This window comes from Notamacropus eugenii, chromosome 1 (assembly GCF_028372415.1).
Source record: "Notamacropus eugenii isolate mMacEug1 chromosome 1, mMacEug1.pri_v2, whole genome shotgun sequence".
Classification (NCBI taxonomy): Eukaryota; Metazoa; Chordata; class Mammalia; order Diprotodontia; family Macropodidae; genus Notamacropus; species Notamacropus eugenii.
The window spans coordinates 238119866-238141494 of NC_092872.1; the positions used below are offsets into that span (position 1 = coordinate 238119866).

General features: G+C 38.7%; 1 protein-coding gene across 3 annotated transcripts in view; it reads left to right on the forward strand.

Annotated features, from left to right (window-relative positions):
* ASCC1 (activating signal cointegrator 1 complex subunit 1) overlaps window positions 1-21629 on the forward strand; it is a 161437-nt gene that overhangs the window by 32016 nt on the left and 107792 nt on the right. For all 3 annotated transcript variants that reach the window (XM_072628232.1, XM_072628233.1, XM_072628230.1), the window contains exon 5: window positions 12410-12588. In XM_072628232.1, coding sequence (XP_072484333.1) covers window positions 12410-12588 — 179 coding nt within the window. The remainder of the gene's footprint in view (window positions 1-12409; window positions 12589-21629) is intronic.

The following is a 21629-nucleotide window of genomic DNA, read 5'->3' on the forward strand; positions in this document are numbered from 1 at the left end:
TTTGTGGAACAACCAGGAGGCCAGTGTTATTGGACTGAAAAATTTGTATTGGGGACTAAAGTCTAAGGGACTAAGACTGGAAAGGTAAGAGGGGGCTAGGTTATTCTGGGCTTTGAATGTCAAACAGAACATTTTATATTTGCTCCTGGAAACAATAGGGAGCCACTGGAGTTTATGGAGAGTAGGGCAGTGCATGGTTGGACTTGTGCTTTTGGAAAATCACTTTAGTGGTTAAATGGAGGATTTGATTGGAGTGGAGAGAGACTTAAGGCAGTCTGACCCTCCATTAGGCTATTGTAATAATTCAAATGTGAAGTGATAAGAAACTGTACTAGAGTGGAAGCTGTATCAGAAGAGAGAAGAGGGCATATTTGAAAAATGCTGCAAAGGTGAAACAGATTAAACATAGAGAAGTGAGAAGTTCAGGGTGAGGATTCCTGGGTTATGAGCCTGGGATGTTCTTGATAGTAATAGGAAACTTAGGAAGAGAGGAGGGTTTGGGGAGAAAGATATTTAAGTTCAGTTTTAGCCATAAGCTGTCTTACCAGATGGACTGGATGGTAGATTTGGGAATTATCAGCATAAAACTGATGAGGTAACCAACCTGAGTAGCATAGAGAGAGAAGAGAAGAGGGCCCAGGAGAGAGTCTTGGAGACAACCAAGGCTAGTGGGTGTGACCAGGGTGAAAATCAAGTAAAAGAGACTGAGGAGTGGTCAGAGGGGTAGGAGAACTGGGAGAGGACAGCATCACAGAAACCTGGAAAAGAGAGTATCAAGGAGAAGAGGGGGATCCACATCATTAAAGGCTGCAGACAAGTAGGAAGGATGGATGGATGAGGGTTGAGTACAGGCCATGAGATGGATAATTAAGAGATTACTGGTAACTTTGGAGAGAGTAGTTTCAGTTGAATGATGAGATCAGAAACCAAACTACAGAGATGAAGAAAAGAATGAGAGGCATGCAAGTGAAGGCACCACTTACAGACTAGCCTTCTCAAGCAGTCTAACCACAGTAAGGAGGAGAGACAAGGGATGATAGCTATAGGAGTGATGGATTAAGTGAGGCAAGTGTATTTGTGGGTAGTAAGGAAGCAACCAGTGAACAAGAAGGCACTGAAGACCTTTCAGGAACTTTTCAGTTGTTCTCTTTCCCTCTGGAAATTTTATTTTTCCTTATTTGTGTAAATGTCACATTCTTTTCTTCTCCCAGTAGGAGTTTTGCTGTTTAAGTTATTCTTGACTTGCCTTCTGAAATTCCATGTTCTAAGTTCTCTTTCCTGTAGTGGCTGCTAAATCATGTGTGATCTTGACTGTGGCTCCTCAGTATTTGAAGTCTTTCTGACTGCTTGCATTGTTTTTTTCTTTGACTTGGAATTTCTGGATTTTGGCTATTACTTTCATGGAAGTTTTCATTTTTTTTTTCAGGAGGTGACTTGATGGATTCTATTTCCACTTTGCCCTCTGTTTCTAAGATGACGGGCAGTTTTAAGATTTCTTTAAGCAGGATATCTAGGCTCTTTTTTTGTTATGGCTTTCAAGTAGTGCAATGGTTCTTAAGTGTTTTCTTTTTGTTCTGTTTTCAGTTGCTTTTGCTATATGATACTTCACATTTTATTCTATTTTTTTCATACTTTTGACTTTGTTTTAATACTTTGTGTCTCATATGGTCACTGTCTTCTCGTTGATCCATTCTAATTTTCTAAGAGTTTGTTGTTCAGGCAAGGTTACAAAGTTACTTTTGTACCAAGTTAGTTCTTTTCCAGTTCTTCCATAGCTCTCATTTCTTTTCCAGTTTTTCCCTTTAACACACTCATTTCACTTACAAAAAGATTACAAAACTCTTATTTCATTTCTTCTAGTAATTCTTGTTCAATTTATTATGCTTGAGCTATGTTTTGCTTTGAAACTTTGCTTATAGATGTTTTGGAGTCTTTCTCTTGTTCTGGGTTTGTGTCTTCAGTGTCCCTTTGACTATCATAGCTTTTTATGGTGAGATTCTATTTTTGTTTGCTTGTTCTTGCAGCCTGCTTCCTGACTTAAAACTTTATGACATAGGGACAGACTCTGCCACTTCTGTGGGAAATGTCTGAGTTGAGTTTATTTTGCTTTCTCAGGATATTGAGTGTTGTATTATTCCAGTATCAGAAACAGCTTGGGCTAGGGACCTGCAGGCTTTCAAAAATGTGCTTTCCAGATGGTCTGATCCAAGGTAAATTCTGATCATTGTCCTGCTTTGAGCTCTATAAATTCTTGGACTAGGTTGAGCTTGCCCTATTTGAATTTCAGTAGATTGCTGCTGGATTCAGCCATTGTCAGTGAACTGGAAAGTTCTGTTGGTTCAGAGGGACAGAATTTTCCTTTTGTAGATTTCCTTTTGATCTGAGATTCCTACGCTGGATATTCTACTGCAGACTTCAGACAGGGCTGGAGGCTGGAACTGAGACCTTGCTGTATTCCTGGCGTCAGAGTCAACACAGCTCCTGCTTGCTTTTGACCATCCTCCTCTCTTGGTACAAGCCTTAGGTCCTGCAACCATTAATTATCCCGGAGTGCCACCTCTAGGTTTATATCTTCTTCTTACTCACCCTGGATCTGTGACCCAGCACTGGAAAGCTACCAGTTGATAGCCATCAAAGCTACCGCATCTCTTACTCTGGTGCACAGCTGTGTTGAAACTCTGTCCCCAGTGTCCACACACTTCTCTTTGTCTCCCTATACCTGTCTGGTTTGGAGCAGTTTTGTCGGAGGGAGCTCACTTTTCTTGCCATTCTCTAGCTCGTCTGTAATTATTTTAAATGGAATTTCTCCTTTTATCTCTTTGGTTTTTGTTGGTAATGCACAGAAAAGCTGACATTTATATGGATTTATTTTTTGTCCTACAACTTTGCTGAAGCTATTTAAATTAATTTTTTAGTTGGCTCTCTAGGGTTCTTTTAGTAAAACACTATATTATCAGCAAAAAGTGATAATTTTATTTTCCCCTTGCTTATGCATATTCCTGTTTTTCTAGTATTGTGTCAAAAAAGAGTGATGATAACATACATCCTTGCTTTATCCCTGATCTTACTGGAAAGTTTGTTTTTGATCATTACTATATATAATGATGGCTCTTAGTTTTCAATGGATGCAACTTATATTAAGAAAAGGTCTCTTTTGATTGTGATTATATTCTTTTTTTTTAGAAGGCCAATGCAATAATTTTTTTCTTATTTAATATTTTTTCCCAATTACATCTCAAAACAAGTTTAACATTTTTTTCTTCAAATTTTGAGTTCCAGATTCTCTCCCTCCCTTCCCCCATTAAGAAGGCAAGCAATTTGACATAGGTTATATATGTGTAGTAATGCAAGACACATTTCCACACAAGTCATTCAGTGAAAGAAAACACAGACAAAAATAATCCAGGAAAAGTAAAGTACAGGAAAAAGTATCTTGGTTTTGCCCTCATTCTCTACCAGTTTTTTCTCTGGAGATGAACAGCACTTTTCATCATAAGTCCTAAAGACTTATTGCTGAGAATAACTAAGTAGATCATCATACCATATAGTTGTTACTGTGTACAATGTTCTCCCAGCTCTCATTTCACTGTGCATCAGTTCATGTAAGTCTTGATTGTGATTATATTCTTAAAGTGTTTCTAGAATCAGTTGATTTCATCTCGGTGTCACTAGTTTTTTCCAAATGTGAAAAACTTACAGGTATATCACCTATATTTTGGTTATATATCTTAGCCTTAGTTTCTCTCTAAATAAAGACTACCAGAATCAGGTTCCTAGCTCTCCTTGCATTTTATATTTCTGTTACGTTTAGCAGCTTGAAATTAAGTGTGTGAATTGATTTCTGTCATACCTAGATAAACCCAGTGAGGTCAGTAGGTTTGAATTAGATCGTATCCCTTTTGATAAATATTCTCTTAAGTTTATTCGTCTCAAATTGAGGAGCAGATAGTAAAATGTCATAATAGTGATGACTCGAATGACATAATCTGACTATACTAGTTCAGACCAAAATAGAAATATGTTTGCATTTGGAGATCCTTTGACCTTTTGGAAATATGTGTCTAGTACTGGTATTGCTGGATCAAAAGTCATATTAATGACTTCCAAATTGTTTCTTGGAATGGTTGAAACAATTAGCTTCACCAGCATGCATTAATGTGACTCTTATCTCTCAGCCCCTCCAGAAGTAGTCGTTTTTTTTGGTTACATAGCATATTGACCAAATCAGACTGCATATACAGCACCCAACATGCATAGTCCTTCATTTTGGCAATGAGGGCAGGGAGGTATAATTTTTTAGCTCTTTTCTGTTGCCAGACTTGGTCACTGTGTAGTTTTTTTAAATCGTTTTTCCTATTACATTGTTGTAATTACAGATGTTATTTTTCTAGTTCTGCTTATTTCATTTAATAGCAGTCAATTTTAAGTCCTTTCTCTGCATTATTCATATTTAATGTTTCTTATTATACAGTAATTTTCCAATACATTAATGTATCACCATTTGCTTAGCTATAATCCAGTTAGTACCTACTTTTCTTTTAGTTATTTGGTGTCACGAAATAATGCCATAATTAATATTTTAGTTTATGTCAAACTTTATTATCTGTCTTTGACTTCCTAACGGTATATGCCTAGCAACGGGATTTCTGGATCAAAGAATATGAATATTTTATTTCATTTTGGGGAGAGGGGAGACGTAATTCCAAATTTCTTTTTAGAATAGGTGGACCAATTCACAGCTTCAAATGTATTAGTAAGGTTTCTTCTATCCCTTTAAACATTGATCATTTCCATCTTTGTTGTCCTTGATAATTTACTGTGTGAGAGGTGAAACCTCAGAGTTGTTTTCATGTGCATTTCTTATTGTCAGTGATTTGAAGCAGTTTTGTCACGTAATTGTGATAGTCTCCTTTGAAAACCATTCACATATTTTGGCCATTTATGTATTGGGGAATAGCTATTGAATTAAATATTTGTGTAAAATTTCTGTATGATTTGGATATCAGACTTTTATTAGATATATTTTATGCAGAGATTTTTTTGAAACTTGTTTCTTCACAACAAAAGGGACATTACTTTTGTTTCCCAGGGTAGTTTGAGAATAAAAGGGCAGTGTTTCTATTATTAACTGACTTGGGAAAATGTGTTAGAATAAGTACATGAAATTATTTCTCATATATCTCATTTGAGTATGTTACAAATTTCTGTAAAGAAAGGAAAATATTTCTGTTAAAACCTAATCATTTAATACTTTTAATATTCTTCCTATTTATTGAGATTCCCTCATTTCATCAGTATGTGGAAACTTCTACTGCTGATGTTTATTGACCACTTTTCTGAAACTGAGAGTCTTAGAAACGTGCTTCTGCTGGGAGACAGTTGTTATAGCCAGTGTCTCTGATAAAGGCCTCATTTCTAAAATATATAAAATATATATATTTATATATAAAAATCTATGTAAACATATAAATCTATAAAAATATATATATTTATATATAAAAATCTATATATAGTGTAGAACTGAGTCAAATTTATAAGAACACAAGTCATTTCCCAGTTGATAAATGGTCAAAGAATATGAACAGGCAGTTTTCAGGGGAAGAAATTAAAGCTATCTATAGTCACATGAAAAAATGCTCTAAATCATTATTGATTAGAGAAATGCAAATCAAAACAACTCTGAGATACTACCTCACACCTGTCAGATTGACTAACATAACAAAACTGGAAAATGAAAAATGTTGGAGAAGATATGGGAAAATGTGAACACTAATGCATTGTTGGTGGAGTTGTGAACTAATCCAGCCATTCTGAAGAGCATTTTGGAACTATGCCCAAAGGGCTATAAAACTGCATACCCTTTGTCTCATCAGTACCACTTCTATGTTTTTTTTCCCCACAGCTTCCAAGATTCTATCAGGGTAGACCAGTTGTAAAAATAAATATATACAAAAGAGATTTACAGTAACTCAGAGATGGGAGTGGATTGGGGGAAAGCCTCATGTGAAGAGGTGGCATCTTATGTCTCTGCCAAGCCAAGTTCCACTTCTCCATTGAAAACTGCCCACTCTACATCTCTATCTAGCTGTTTCACAAGTATATCAAACTCAACACATATCCAAAGAACTCTGGTTGAGGGGCTCACCACCTTTCCATCCCTTGGTTTCAGGACCTTGGAGTTATCCTCATCTCATATGCACTTAAGAGAAGCCAGACACGAAACTAAGACCTGGAGATCTCAAAAAGTGAGGAAGTCCTTACCCATGTGGAATTAGTCCACCAGGAAAGTAGTAAGGCAGCTCAGCCTAGCAGCTGGCTCACATCCCACTTCCTGCCAAAGCTTTTTGAGGTTTTCTTCCATTTATACTTTATATATTCTGTAGATACTTAGTTTTGCCAGCAATGACTAAGAGAGAGATCTCCCTGTGATTGTCACAGGATAATCTATTCCCTTTACCTTTAAAGAGATGGTCAGTGGAGGCATCCTTGAACTCCTGGGGGATAGCCTCCTCTTGCCATATAACCTGGAAAATTTCAGTCAGCTTTTGTATGATCAATGGTCCCCCTACCTTGTAAATCTCACCTGGAATAGAATCAGCACCAGGTGCTTTGCCGCATGAAAGGAGCCTAATGACCCCTCAAAACCTCTTCTTCAGTTGGAACTTCAGCTAAGGAGGGATTGACTTCAACCTGAGGTAAATGGTTAATGGCCTTATTGATGATGGTCTGTTGAGAACACTTTGGAAGTGTTCAGCCAATCCCTCTAGGATCATGTCCTTATCACTAATCAATTTGGCTCCATCAGCCCTGAGTAGTTGTGGTGCACGTTAGGTTTTTGGTCCATAAGTAGCTTTCAGGGAATCATAAAAGTGCTTTGGATTGTTACTATCAGCACAAAACTGAATTTCATCTGTCTTCTTACTGAGCCAGGAATCCTGCATCTCTGTAAGCTTTGCTTGTACTTTGCTTTTGATGGAATTAAATGCTGCCTTCTTAGAGGTGGATGAACTATCCTGCTGGTAAACCCTGTGGAGTTCTTGTTTTTCATTTAGCAGCTTCTGAATTTCCCCATCATTTTCATCAAACCAGTCTTGGTGTTTGCAAGTGTTCTGACACAAGTGAACAAATGCAGTGCTGCACACCAAATGTCTGAAAACCAACCTCTCCTTTTCTGCTCCACTGTTGCCGACTGTGTGTGCTAGAGTCCTCCTTAATAAGCTGAGCCTTCATTTGGAAGATGGTCATATACCTGAGAGCCAGTGTGGCTTCAGAAAGGGACAAGGAACAGTTGATATGGTGTTTGCTGCCCGACATCTCCAGGAGAAATGCCAGGAACAGAACAGAGGTCTGTATACAATGTTTGTAGATCTGACCAAGGTCTTTGACACTGTTAGTTGTGAGGGCTTATGAAAAATTATGTTAAAATTTGGTTGCCTGGAGAAGTTCATCAGTATTGTATGTCAGTTTCATGATGGCATGTTTGCCAGGGTTCTGGATAATGGACAATGCTTGATGCCTTCCCAGTCACCAGTGGAGTGAAATGGGGCTGTGTGCTAGCTCCCATGCTTTTTAACATGATGTTTTCAGCCATGTTGACAAATGCTTTCAATGAGGATGAACATGGCATCAAGGTCATCTACCATACTGATGGTAAGTTATTCAATTTGAAAAGGCTACAGGCCAAGATCAAAGTGGAAGGAGTGTTGATGCATGATTTTCTGTTTGCAGATGATTGTGCAAACAGCCCAATTATGCAGCCTCTGAAGCTGAGATGCAACTAAGTATGGACCAGTTCTCTTCTGCCTGTGCTAATTTTGGCCTAATAATCAACATCAAGAAAACACAGGTGTTCCGTCAGCCACCACCACACCATCCAGGGGCAGCTAGGTGGTGCATTGAATAGAGCACCAGTGCAGGAGTCAGGAGGACCTGAGTTCAAATCTCACCTCAGACATGTGACACTCAGTAACTGTGTGACCTTGGGCAAGTCACTTAACCCCAATTGCCTCATCCTGGGTCATCTCCAGTCATCCTGAGGAATATCTGGTCACTAGATTCATATGGCTCTGGAGGAGAAGTGAGACTGATGACCTGCACAGCCCTCCCGCTCTCAGAACAGAGTCAAGTGCGAGTCATGTCATCATTTCTCTGATGGCATGGTCTTCTTAGGCAATGAAGGATGAACATACCACAACATCCATATGTGAATCGTCGGTTTCAACAAATGGAGAAGTTTTGAATGCTGTGGATAAGTTCACTTACCTTGGTAGTGTACTTTCCAGGGATGTACACTTTGACAATGAGGTTGATGCACAAATTGCCAGACCTAATTCAGTGTTTGGGAGGCTCCCCAAAGAAAAGTTTGGGAGAGAAGAGGTATTAGACTGACTACCAAACTGAGGGTCTGCAGAGCTGTTGTGCTGATCTCATTGTTATATGCTTGTGAAACATGGACAGTCTACCAGCGCCATGCCAGGAAACTGAATCACTTTCATTTGAACTGTCTTAGGAAGATTTTGAGGATCATCTGGCAGGATAAGGTACCAGACACTGAAGTCTTTGCTTGAGCTGAACTGCCAAGTATTCAAACTATGCTTCAGAGAGCACAGCTCCCATGGGCTGGCCATGTTGTTTGAATGCAAAATGTATGCTTGCCAAAAAGACTGTTTTATGGAGAACTCGCATAGGACAGGTGATCACATGGTGGCCAGAAGAAACGATACAAGGACACTCTTAAAGTCTCTCTCAAGGACTTTGAATTTGATTGTGCACCATGGGAGACACTTGCATAGGACCTCTTAGCACGGCGTGCCCACATCAGAAAGGGTGTTGCGCTCTTTGAGCAAAGCAGAATTGAGACAGCACAAAGTAAACATAGGATGCATAAATTTGGGATATTCACTCCAAATAATCACACAGACTATCTGCCCAACCTGTGGTAGAGCGTTCCAAGCTCGTATTGGTCTGATCAGCCATAGTTGGACACACTGAAATTTCACTTTATAATGGTGATGTCATTTTGATCCTCTTCAAAGATGGACAACAGCAACTAGCCAACCAGATATGTACTTATTTGCATATTCCTTCCTCCATTAGAATGTGGGCGCTGCTTGTAAGCAGGAACCCTGGTTTTGCCTTTCTTTATATTCCCAAGTGCTTAGCGCAGTTCCTGGCACATAGTTATCATTTAATAAATGATTGTGGACTGACTGAAGATAACACTTTAGGTGTTCACAGTGCCCTATGCAATGACATAAAGTGGGAACTAGTCCTTGAAAACTTCAAGGACTACTCTGTAATGAGGGGAGCTAGGTTTTGTCTCTGTCATGAGAGAAGGTACAAATGGTAGGATCCAGATAGTCCAAAGGAAATTCTTTTGTCTTCAAAATGACACTGCTTGACATCATTTATTTATTATTTATTAATAAATGTAGTAAAAGTAGTAAATAGTAACTGCTTATCTTTTGAGCAGGAACCTTGAGGGTCTTCCCTTCCCAGTTTGAGTTTTTTTTTTTTTAAATTATGGGGGCTGACCCTTGATTAACTTCTCCCTCCCCACATTCATTAATTTATTTGTTTTCAATTTTTAACAATCACTTCCATAAATTCCAAATTTCTCTCCCTTCCCTCACCTCCCTCCCCAAGATGGCATGCAATGGGTTCTACACATACATTCCTATTAAACACATTTTCACATTAGTCATGTTGCATAGAAGAATTTAAACAAATGGGAGAAACCATGAGAAAAACAAAACAAAACAAAACATAACAAAGGAGAAAATTGTCTGCTTCATTTTGCGTTCTGACTCCATAGTTCTTTCTCTGGATGTGGATGGCATTTTGCATCTTGAGTCCTTTAGAAATGTTTTAGGTCCTTGTGTTGCTGTGAAGGGCTATTTATCGAAAACAGTCCTCACACACTGTGGCTGTTACTGTGTATAATGCTCCCCTGGCTCTACTCACTTCACTCGGCATCAGTTCATATAAGTCTTTCCAGGTTTTTCTGAAGTCTGCCTTTTTGTCATTTCTTATAACGCAGTAGTATTCTATTACATTCATATACCACAACTTGTTCAGCCATTCCCCAGTTGATGGGCATCCCTTTGGTTTCCAGTTCTTGGCCACCACAATAAAGAGATGCTATAAATATTTTTGTACATGTAAGAACTTTTCCCATTTTTATGATCTCTTTGGGATAAAGAAGCAGTATTGCTGGGTCAGAGGGTATGCACATTTTGATGCCTTTTGGGCATAGTTCCAGATTGCTCTCCAGAATGGTTGAATCAGCTCACAGCTCCGCCAGCAATGAGTTAGTGTTCCAACTCTCCCACATCTTCTCCAACATTTATCATTTCCCTATTTTTTGACTAACTCCTTAAAGAGGCCTATTCCCTGAATGGGTGTTACCTCTCTCAAAGTGAGAACCTAAAAAGATCTTAACCGAAAAAGGTCAGGGTCTCCCATTGCATCCTAGGCCATCTCCAGTTCTGATGAATATCTGGCCACTGGATCCAGTTGGCTCTGGGGGAGAAAGTGAGGCTGATGACCTTGCAAAGCCTTCCCTCCCTCAAATCAAAGTCAACTGCAAGTCATGTCATCATTTCCCTGATATCATGATCCTCTTCAGGAACAAAGGACAAACACAACAGCAACCACTTCTCAGTCTGTATCCCAAAGAGGTTATAAAAACAGGAAATGGACCCGCATATACAAAAATATTTACAGCAACTCTTTTTGTGATGGCCAAGAACTGGAAATCAAAGAGATGCCTATCAGTTGGGGAGTGGCTTAGCAGATTGTCGTGTACGAATGCAATGGAATACTATTGTGTTATAAGAAATGATGAGCAGACTTCAGAAAAATCTGGAAAGCCTTATATGAACTGACACTGAGTGAAGGGAGCAAAACCAGGAGAACAGAAATTACTGTACACAGTAACAGCTGCACTGTGCAATGACTGACTTTGATAGACTTAGCTCTTCTCAGCAGTGCAAGGATCTAAGATAACTCCAAAAGACTCATACTGGAAAATGCCATCCACATCCAGAGAAAGAATGACAGAGTCTGAATGCAGATTTAACCATATTGTTTGCTCTGTTTTTGTTATTGTTATTTTGTTTCTTCTTTCTTGTGGTTCATTAGTTCTGATTCTTCTTTACAACATGACTAATGTGAAAATATGTTTACTATGGATGCAAATGTAGAGTATCAGATTATATGCTGTCCTGGGGAGGAGGAGAAAATTTAAAACTCAAAATCTTATGGAAGTGACTGTTGAAAACTAAAAATAAGTTAATTATTAAAAAAAGGAAAAAAAAACTGTCCCAGAGAGGTGAAGGCACTTGCCCTGCTCACACAGTTGGTATGTGGCTGAGGCAGGGTTTGAATATAGGTCTTCTTTTCTGGTTGATCTTTCATCTACTTCATTATGCATCTTCCTGTCTTAATGTTCTTTATTTATCATATCTTCATTTAGAGTGTAGTGGATAGAAAACTAGCTTAAAGCCAAGAAGACCTGGGTTTAAGGCTTGCTTCTGATCCATCCTGCCTGTGTGACCTAGATGTATCATTTATTCTCTCAGTGCTCTAGGCGGCTATGACTGTGAGTTACCTACATTGGTAGAGGGGGTGTGCTACATTAGTGGCATTGCCCCTATCCTTATATCTATCCCTGTCCTTTAGTCAGGGTCTTATCATTAAGCCTTTTAAAATGGTATCTGGGAGCTGTCTGCTGATTTTTGATTTAATTGTTCACATTTCTTCTTTCTTCTTTTAGATTTTCTTCCTTTCCGATCTATGCAGGTTGTGGAGCCAGGAGGGTTCCATGTACCATCTGCTTAAACAGTGGCTATGACCTGTTCACCTTCATCAGAAAAGATGTTCCAGTATTTTTTGACTTCTGCACACTTTTCTATCTCACCGGCTTGTCTCCAAGATACTCTCTTTGTAGTCTCACTTTTCTCAGATTGATTTTGTTGTCTTCTAATCCATGACATGTTGCTGTCCTAAATTCTTTGAACAGGTGGATAATATTAAAAGCAGTTGGACTTGTTAATTAGTTTTAGCTCTGTATCACCACAGGCAGATACTGTATATTTTACACATCCTAGGACAGTCCATTTAAAAATGCATCTAATTGCAAGCATTGTGATGTAGTCAGGAAGACTTGAAATCATATTCTGCCTTGCACTCTTATTAAATGTGTTACCCTGGGCAAGTGTGTTAGCCTCTGTTTCCTCATCTGTAAAATAAGGGTAATAGGATCTACCTCACAGGATTCTGAGGGTCAAATGGTATAACATAAGTAAAGTGCTTTGTAGATCTTAGAGGACTTTATAAATGCAAATTATCATTGTCATTATCATCATCATCACGTTTTTTTAAAAAATGTTTTTCTGTTTGCCCACAGTAATCACGGGCCAGCAACGAGGTGGTGTCATCTCAGCGAAAACTCGAATTGATGTCCTTGTGGAGAGTTTCCGAAGAAAACAGCCCTTCACTCACTTTCTTTCTTTCTCCCTCAACCAACCTGATGTTCAGGAAGGGTTCTTGAAGTTCCAGGAGAAAGTCTTGGAGAAGTGCTCAATGGTAAGCAGCAGCTGAGATGTTAGCATGATGCTGTTCATTTTAGGGCTTCTGTCTTGAGGAGATCAAGGCTTATTGCATGAGAAGACTGATTTTCTCCAAAGGTGGAAAAAAATGTGTGATAGTGAAGTAGCTTTAGGGCATGTTAAATTAGTTCATCTATATTAAAAAATAACTATGAAACTTACCTGGATAGACTGTACTAAATAGTACTCCTGGGTCATTTAAAATAAATATCTTTCAGGTTAAAACTTCAAAGAGGCTCTTGAATTTATGTAGAGAAGAAATTAATGAAACAGAAAGTAACTGAATTCAGACAGAGGTTAATTACATATTCTGGTTATGGAGAATATATATAAAAATAAGGATCAGGTCTTCAAATTGAAGTTATATTATGTTGGAGATCTAACAGCATGAGGTAGGAGACCTTGAATAAGTTTTATTTTTAAAGTAAATTTTTATCAGTACCTTTTGTTTTCACATTACTTACATTTTCCATTATATCTCCTTCCATTCCAAGTGAGCTATCCTTAAAGAACAAAAAAGAAAAAAAAAACCCAAGGTAGCAAAACTAACCAAAACAGCAAAATAATTTGACAGTGTCTGCAGTGGCATACACCTGTGATCACTCACTTCTACGTAGAGGGGAGGGGTGTGCTTTCTCACATGTCCTTGCTGCTGAGTTGTTGATCCTTATAATTTCATAATACCCCGTTTTGATTCTTTTGTTTTTTCCATTTATATTTTACAGTTGTGTACAGTCTTCTTGGTTTTGCTTACTTCATATCCATTCATAAATCTTTCCATGTCTCTCTGTATTCATCATACTCATTGTTCCTTATAATACTGTAATATTCCTTTACATTCGTCTCAGTTTGTTTAGCTGTTCCCAAATTGGTGAGCATCTATTTTGTTTCTAATTCTTTATTGCTATAAAAAGTACTATTATAAATATATTGGCTTATATAGGGGCTTTTTGTGATTGACCTCCTTAGCGGTATATGCATAGCTTTGGACATTGTGGATCAAAGGATACGGACATTTTAGTCACTTTCTTTGCATGATTCCAGATTACTTTCCAGAATAGTTGTACAAGTTCATAGCTTCACATGAGTGTATCTATCCATAAATTGCTCCAACACTATTTCTGTATTTTATCATTTTGCCAATTTGCTGAATGTGAGGAGAAACTTGAGGTTTGTTTTGATCTGCATTCTCTTATTATTAGTGATTTGGGCATTCTTTTATATGATTGTTAATAATTTGCAAGTCTTTTTTTGAGAAATGTTTGTCATTCTGACCACTTATCTGTTGGGAATAACTTTTTCTACAACATATTTCTATTAGTTGTTTATATATATTGTCAATCAGACTCTTGTCAGTCAGTTAACAAACATTTATTAAGCACTAACCATTGTAAGTGGGAGTTCTGGTACTGAGCAAAGCTTGGGGATACAAAAAAAGGCAAAAACTCAGTCCCTGCCCTCAAGAAATGCACATTTTAATGAAGGAGACAACATGCAAAAATGTACAAGATGTACCCAGTATAAATGGAAGGTAATTGCATTGGGGTTTGGGGTAGGATGGGATGGAGACTGGTAAAGGTTTTTGCAGAAGGCAGGATTTGAGCTTTCCTGGAGGAAACCAGAGAATCAAGGAGGGAAAACCCTTGAAGTGAGGTGAGTGGTGTATGTGAGGGTCAGCATGTAGGCCTGTATAACTGGATTGTTGAGTTCCTCTAGGCAGAATAAAATGTAAGAATGCAAAAGAATGAAGAGCTTTAAATGCAAAACAGATTTTATAATTGATCCTGAAGGTTCTAGGAATTGAAGGAGTTTATCCAGTGGGAAGTGATATGGTCAAATCTGCATTTTAGGAGAAGAGCTTTGGAGAATGGAGTGGATCATATGAGGTAGGGAAACCAATTAGAAAGCTATTGCAGTAGCACTGACAGTAGGTGATGGGGCCTGTGCTAGTGTGGTGGCTGTGTGAATTGAAAGAAGAGTATATATAGGAGAGATGTTGTGAAGGCAGAAATAACCCTTGAAATAACAGGATTTCACAAAAGATTAGATATGTGGAGTGAGTGGGAGTTGAGGATGATTAGGATTGTTGGCTTGAGTGACTGGAAGGTTGGTGAAACATATGATAGAAAAATTTTTTTCCCAGTCAGCTGCTTCCTGTCTTATTCTAAGTACATTAATTTAGTTCATGAAAAACTTTTTAAATTTAACATAACAAAAATTAACTAATTGCCTCTATCCTTTGTTTAGTTAAAAATTATTCATGCTCTAGCTGTAGATATGAAAGATACCTGATCTGATCCTTTTTTGATTTTTATGATGTTAATCTTTAACATGCAAGTCATGTAGCCATTTTAAATTTATTGTAGAATTTGGTACCAGGGGCTCACTTCTTAAATAGCCCTAATCACTGAATGGGCATTGCCTCAGTCAAAGTGAGAACTCAGAAAGACCTTAGTTTAAAAAGGCCAAGATCTCCCACTGCATTCTGGGCCATCCCAGTTGTCCTAATCTATATCTGGCTGCTGGATACAGATGGCTCTGGAGGAGAAAGTAAGGTTGGTGACTTTGCACAGCCCTCCCTCACTTAGAATCAATTCACTTGCAAGTCATGGCATCATCTTCCTGATGTCGTGGTCCTCTTCGAAAATGAAGGACAAACTACCAACTAGAAGATGTTATCTTAAACCTAATGGGAAGTTCTTACTTAAGAACTGTCGCCCTGAAAGTTTGATTAAAAGAGGCAAACAGGCTAGATTCATATTGTTTATTCCCTTAAAGTTAGCATTTACATGATCACGGAACCAGAAGAAAACTTCTGATTGTCTGATACAAGAATGACCAGTCTTAAATCTGTTTTAGGACAATCCAAGAATGTCTGTGTCCCTCAGATTTATGGTCTCTATAATTAACTATACCATGAGAAAGGAATTTCTTAATTGAAGTTGTAAATACAGTAGGAGAGTTGAGAAAGTGTCAACTGAAATTACGACACAGGATATCTGTTTTCTTTACCATTAATATGCCATAATATAATATATGTCCACAAAATATTAAGATAAGGAAAAAGTCCCATTATTCAAGATGGTGTCTCAGGTTAAGGGTCTCATGAAGTATGCTAAGTCAGCCCCATCTGGCCTTGTTGACATAAGTAGAGGAATTCTCTGAGTTTACTTCAGAGAACAAAGAGGCTGTTAGGTCTAGGCTCTTCTTCTGGTTGATTTTTTCAGGCTCTGGCACTTATTAAAGTCCAAAAATGATATTAAATGATTATCAGAACTTAAGTTAGTGTCCAGGTGTTTATTTAACACTAGGCTATGCTCAGTTAATGGTGTTTTGCTTACCTATTCTGTTACTTTTGTAAATACTTCTTTTTATCAAACCAGTTTCAATGATTATATTACTTTATACTATAGTTTGAGATTGGTGGTTGTCACAGATGATTTTCATGCTCTAAACCCTTTTATTTCCCTTGAGGTTCTCAACCTTTTTGTTCTTCCAGGTGAATTTTGGTATTTTCCCTAGTTTTAGAGGTTCTAACTCTTTAAGTGTCTATTATTTAAAGTGCCAGACGCTGTGCTAAGTGTTGAGGAGATAAAGACAACAAAGAGTCCTTAACTCTCCAGATGCTCACAGTATAATGAGGCAGAAAGCATACAAAAAACCGATGTAGACAAAATAAGATATACACAGGATTAATTGATGGTAGTGTCTGAGGGAAGGCACTAACATTAAGGAGGACTGAGAAAGGCTTCATGCCTTTCCATGCCTAAGTTCAGACTTTGGTTGAGATTTGAAGGAAGTCAAGGAAACTGGGAAGTAGAAATGAAGAAGGAGAGTCTTCTAGGCATGGGGTAAGCCAGCTAGTGAGAATGATTGTGGTTGGGAGGTAGAGTATGGCACCTGTAAATTATTTTAGTATCATCATTGTGTTGGCAAAACCAACCATGAGTATTGGCAAGCTCTCCTATTAACTTCCTATATTTCTGTAAACAGTGTTTTGTAGTTATGTTCATGTAAGTCTTAGGTAGGCTGAATTCAAGATAATTATGTATGTTATACTTAATTTTGAGTGGAATTTTTTTGTGTATTTCCTCTTACTGGCTTTTGTGAATATTACACAAAAAGGCTGATGTTTGTGGTTTTATTTTATACCCTGCTACTTTTCTGAAGTTACTAGTTGTTTTGATTATTTTTTCATTGAATCATTGAGATTCTTTAAGTAAACCATCATATTGTTTGTTTATAGAGATAATTTTGGCTTCCTCTCTACCTATGCATATTACCTCATTTTTTTCTGCTTATTTTCTGTAGCTAACATTTCTAAAGCAACATGTTTTGTCCTGATCTTATTGGAAAGTCTTCTAGTATTTATATGATTTTTGTGTTTTTAACAGAAGTATTATGTTTTTAAAAATTTGATGTTTTACTTCTGAACTTAAACATTAAAAAAGAAAATTTCCATATGCGTAGCAGAACACAAAAAAGATGTGTATGTGAAACTATGAATCCCATTTCATACTACTGGCTTTAAAAAGAATTAGGTAACAAATTGAGCAAGTTACTTCAAAATCTGTCCTGTTTATCATTCTTTCTGAATTTGCTTTTTTTTTTTGGTGCATTTAAAAAGTTTTAATGGCTCTGTTAAATTTCCCTCTTTACCAAACAGCCCACTCTCTCCTAAAAACATAAAGAAAAAACATAGTTAGGCAAAACAAATCCACAGAAAGGCTCTGTCCACCTTGAGTCTTTCATGTCTGTCAGGAAATGAGTAATGTACTTCATTCTAAGTCCTCTGAAAACATGATTAGTCATATTTATGAGAGCTCTGAAGTCTATCAGATTTGCTTTTCTTTACAATGTTATTGTCTTTGTATAAATTGTCCTCCTCCTTTTGCCCTTTTTGCTATTCTTCAATTTTTATGCTGCCCAAGATTCTGATATTATTTCTTTTGTCATTTCTTATGGCACAATAATATTGTAATTACATTCATATATCAATCAGTCAGTAAATATTAGGTACCTACTATGTTCTAGGCACTATGCTAAATGCTCGATATACAAATAAAGGTAAAAGACAGTTCCTATTCTCAGGGAGGTCACAACGTAATGAGAGACACCACATACCAATAGCTGTGTACAAACAAACCATAATCAGCCAAGGGAGAGCACTAGAATTAAGCATTAGGAAAGGCTTCCTGTTAAAGGTAGGATTTTAGCTGAGATTTAGCTGAGGAATCCAGGAGGTGAAGATAAAAAAGGAAAGCATTCCATGCCTGGAGGACAGCCTGGAAAAATGCCCAGAATTGGGAAATGTAGTATCTTGTTCAAGGGAGAGCAAGAAGGCCAGTATCGCTGGATTATAAAATATATAGTTGGGACTGGGGGGAGGGGTACTTCAAAGTATAAGAACATTGGAAAGGTAGAGTGGGGGAGAGGCAGATTATAAAGGTCTTTGAATGCTAAAGGATTTTATATTTGATATGGGAGGTGATAGGGAACCACTTTAGTTTTTTTGATTGTTGGGGTGGGGTGATATACTTAGACTTATGACTTGCAGAGATCACTTTGACAGCTGGATGGAGGATGGACTGGAGTAAGGAGAGACTTGAATCTGGGAGACCAATCAGCAGACTAGTTTAGGTGTGAGTTAGTGTCTGGCTCTTCAAAATGGCATGGGTGATAGAGGTATGGAAGTCATTACCTTCACAGAGGAAGTCATTCTCAGTACCAGCTGAGATATTGGAACAGAGGGTGCACTTTACACGTTCTGTAGTGGAAAAACACAACAGATAACTGTTTTGTTCCTAGTGATTTCCTGCTTTTGATTGTGCTTGAACTCAGCAATGGCATAATTAACTTTATTTTTGTCAAAGTCCTACTCTGTTCAAGTTGGTATCCCCAGCTATGGACTTAACTTCAAAGATGCCATTCTCCCTGGTGAGGAGTGGAGATATTGAAATGAAAGTACCACTTCTGAGGTCAAAAATCAGTGCATTTCTCTTATTATCAACCTTCTTGTTCAAGCTATTAGCAATATCAGCAGCAGTCAGCTCACTGAGAATTTGGAATATATTGAGGCTAATGATAGTTCTAGCATCTTTGTCGGCCTGATGTTAGGAGTCCCTGAAGTAGAATCATACTGTGACCACAGCATATGTAGCAAGTGTTCCCAAGAAAAGCTTCAGCATTTTCTTTTTTAAGTTATATTTTAAAAAAATCTGTTTCTTGGGGGGGTGGAGACAAGATGGCGGAGTGAAAGCAACGACTCACCTAAGCTCCTGGAAAAACTCCTCTGGATATCTCTGGGGGGAGAGTCTGACCAGACTTTGGAGGTGTAAAATCCAGTGGGTGACGGACTTTGACGGATTCGGAGCCCAGGCTGGACCGGAGGGTCCACGGGAGGGATCTGTTCCGCGGGGGTAAGACCCCGGCGCACAGCGCAGCGCGGTCGGCGCGGCAGGGCGGATGGGACTAGAGGAGCCGGAGAGTGGCGGGCGAGACCAGCGGAGCAGGAGATAAGCCAGGCCGAGCCGGTGAGAGCCGCTGAGTGCCAGACATCACCGCAGCAGCCCTTGAAATATTCAGCCTGAAGACGGACTTCGGTGGGTCACTACTTGAACTTCCAGGAACTGGGATGGCAGAGTGATCAGTAAGTGCTCTCTCCTCCCCCCTGATGACCGTGAGGGAACCATAAAATTCTTCCCCAGATTAATCCTGGATCAGCGGGAACAGCAGAAGGGGGCGGGTGGTCTCATAACACCAGAGGCTGGAAAAGTGGCAAAGGGGGATTCTTCCTACTGTGGTGGAGGCGATCTGGAGGGACAGACGACCCAGGGCAGAGAAAATTCGCACTGAGACCCAGGCAAGCCTCAGAGCCAGGAGACGAGCCCCAGGAGGGGCGGGAACACGCGTTAGCTTCTAGGCGTGCCCCAGCCCTCCAGGGGAAAAGGGAAGACAATAGGGAAGCTGGGATTACCATCCCCTGACCTTGCCTTTGCCTCAAGTCAGCTGAGGAGATAGCCTGAGACCAGACCACACCTCCCACACACCTAACAAGCTAACCCCAGGGTTGATCGGGGAAACAAAAAACAAAAGCCTGCTTTTAGCCCAGACACACATCAGCTCAACTTAAAGATCTGTACCTTCTGACTGAAAGAACCAAAAGCTACAACACTCAGCCAACATCATGAATCGGAAAAAGCAGACGAAAAGTGAAAAAACCATAGAATCTTTCTATGGGGATAAGGACCAAAACACAAACACCAAAGAGGTTAGGGCTGAGACTGTACTTCCATCTGAAACCTCAGATGGGACTATGAATTTCTCGCAAGCACAACTAGATTACCTGGAACGTCTGAAGAAGGATATAAAAGAAAAACTGGCCAATGATTTTAAAACTATAAAAAAAGAATTCACTGATGAGAACATCACCCTGAAAAAGAAAATTGAAGAAATGGAAAAGGAAGTTCAAAAATTAACTGGAGAGAATAACTCCCTAAAAGGAAGAGCTAATCAAATGGAAAAGGAAACCCAAAACCTAATTGGGAAAATTGATCAGATGGAAAAGGAAACCCAAAACCTAACTGGGAAAATTGGTCGATTGGAAAAAGAAGTACAAAAATTAAATGGAGAAAATAGCTCCCTAAAGGGAAAAATTGGTCAGATGGAAAAGGAGATGGAAAAGCTTACTGAAGAAAACACTACGATGAAGATTAGAATTGGGCAAGTAGAAACTAATGACTCAATGAGGCAACAAGAATCAGTCAAACAAAATCTAAAGAATGAAAAGATAGAAGAAAATGTAAAATATTTAATTGGAAAAACAACTGACCTGGAAAATAGATCCAGGAGAGAAAATCTAAGAATTATTGGCCTGCCAGAAACCCATGATGAAGAAAAGAGTCTGGACAATATCTTCCAGGAAATCATCAAGGAAAACTGTCCAGAAGTACTAGACTCAGAGGGCAAAATAGTCATTGAAAGAATCCACCGTTCCCCTCCCGAAAGGGATCCCAAACTCAAAACCCCAAGAAATATCGTTGCCAAATTCCAGAGCTATCAAGTGAAGGAGAAAATACTACAAGCAGCCAGAAAGAAACAATTCAAATATCAAGGACACACAGTCAGGATCACACAGGACCTTGCAGCTTCTACATTAAAAGATCGAAAGAATTGGAACCCAATATTCCGTAAGGCAAAGGAGTTGGGACTTCAACCAAGGATCAACTACCCAGCAAAGTTCAGCATAACATTTCAGGCAAGGAGAAAGTCATTCAACGAAATAAGGGATTTCCAGAGCTTCCTGACCAAAACACCAGAACTAAATAGACAATTTGATCTTCAAATGCAGGTCTCCAGAGAATCATAAAAAGGTAAACAGAGGGGAAAAAACAAAAACAAAAACTTGCTACTCAATTAGGGCAAACTGTTTACCTCCCTATAAGGGAAGATGATACCTGTTAATCTTGAGAACTGTGCAGCTATTATGATAAAAGGGATATATGTAGAGGGAACGGGCATAAAGTAAATGATGTCATGTCAAAAATATGATTTAAGTATGAGAAGGGAATGTAATAGGAGGTGTGGAAAGGGGGAAGCAGAAAATGGCAAATTATATCACAGGAAGAAGTACAAAACTATAGTAGAGGGAAGGAGGGGAGGGAGATGAGCATTGTTTGAGAGGTACTCTCATCTGATTTGTTCAAAGGAGGGAACAATAATCTTAAGTAGATAAGCCTAACTAGATCTATAGGTAGTAGGAGGGGAAGGGGGAAGAAAGGGGAGGGTGGCTAAAAGGGAGGAAAGAAGCAATAAGAGTAAAGGGAACTAAAAGGGAGGGGGGTCAAAAGAAGGAGGGGAAGGCTGCAGGAGGAGGGGGAGAAAAGTGAATACTATTGAGGAGGGGAAGGGAGACGGGAGAGCTAAAAGCACAAATGGTGGGAAAGAGGTTGGAGGGAAATACACAGATTGTAATCATAACTGTGAATGTGAATGGAATGAACTCTCCCATAAAACGGA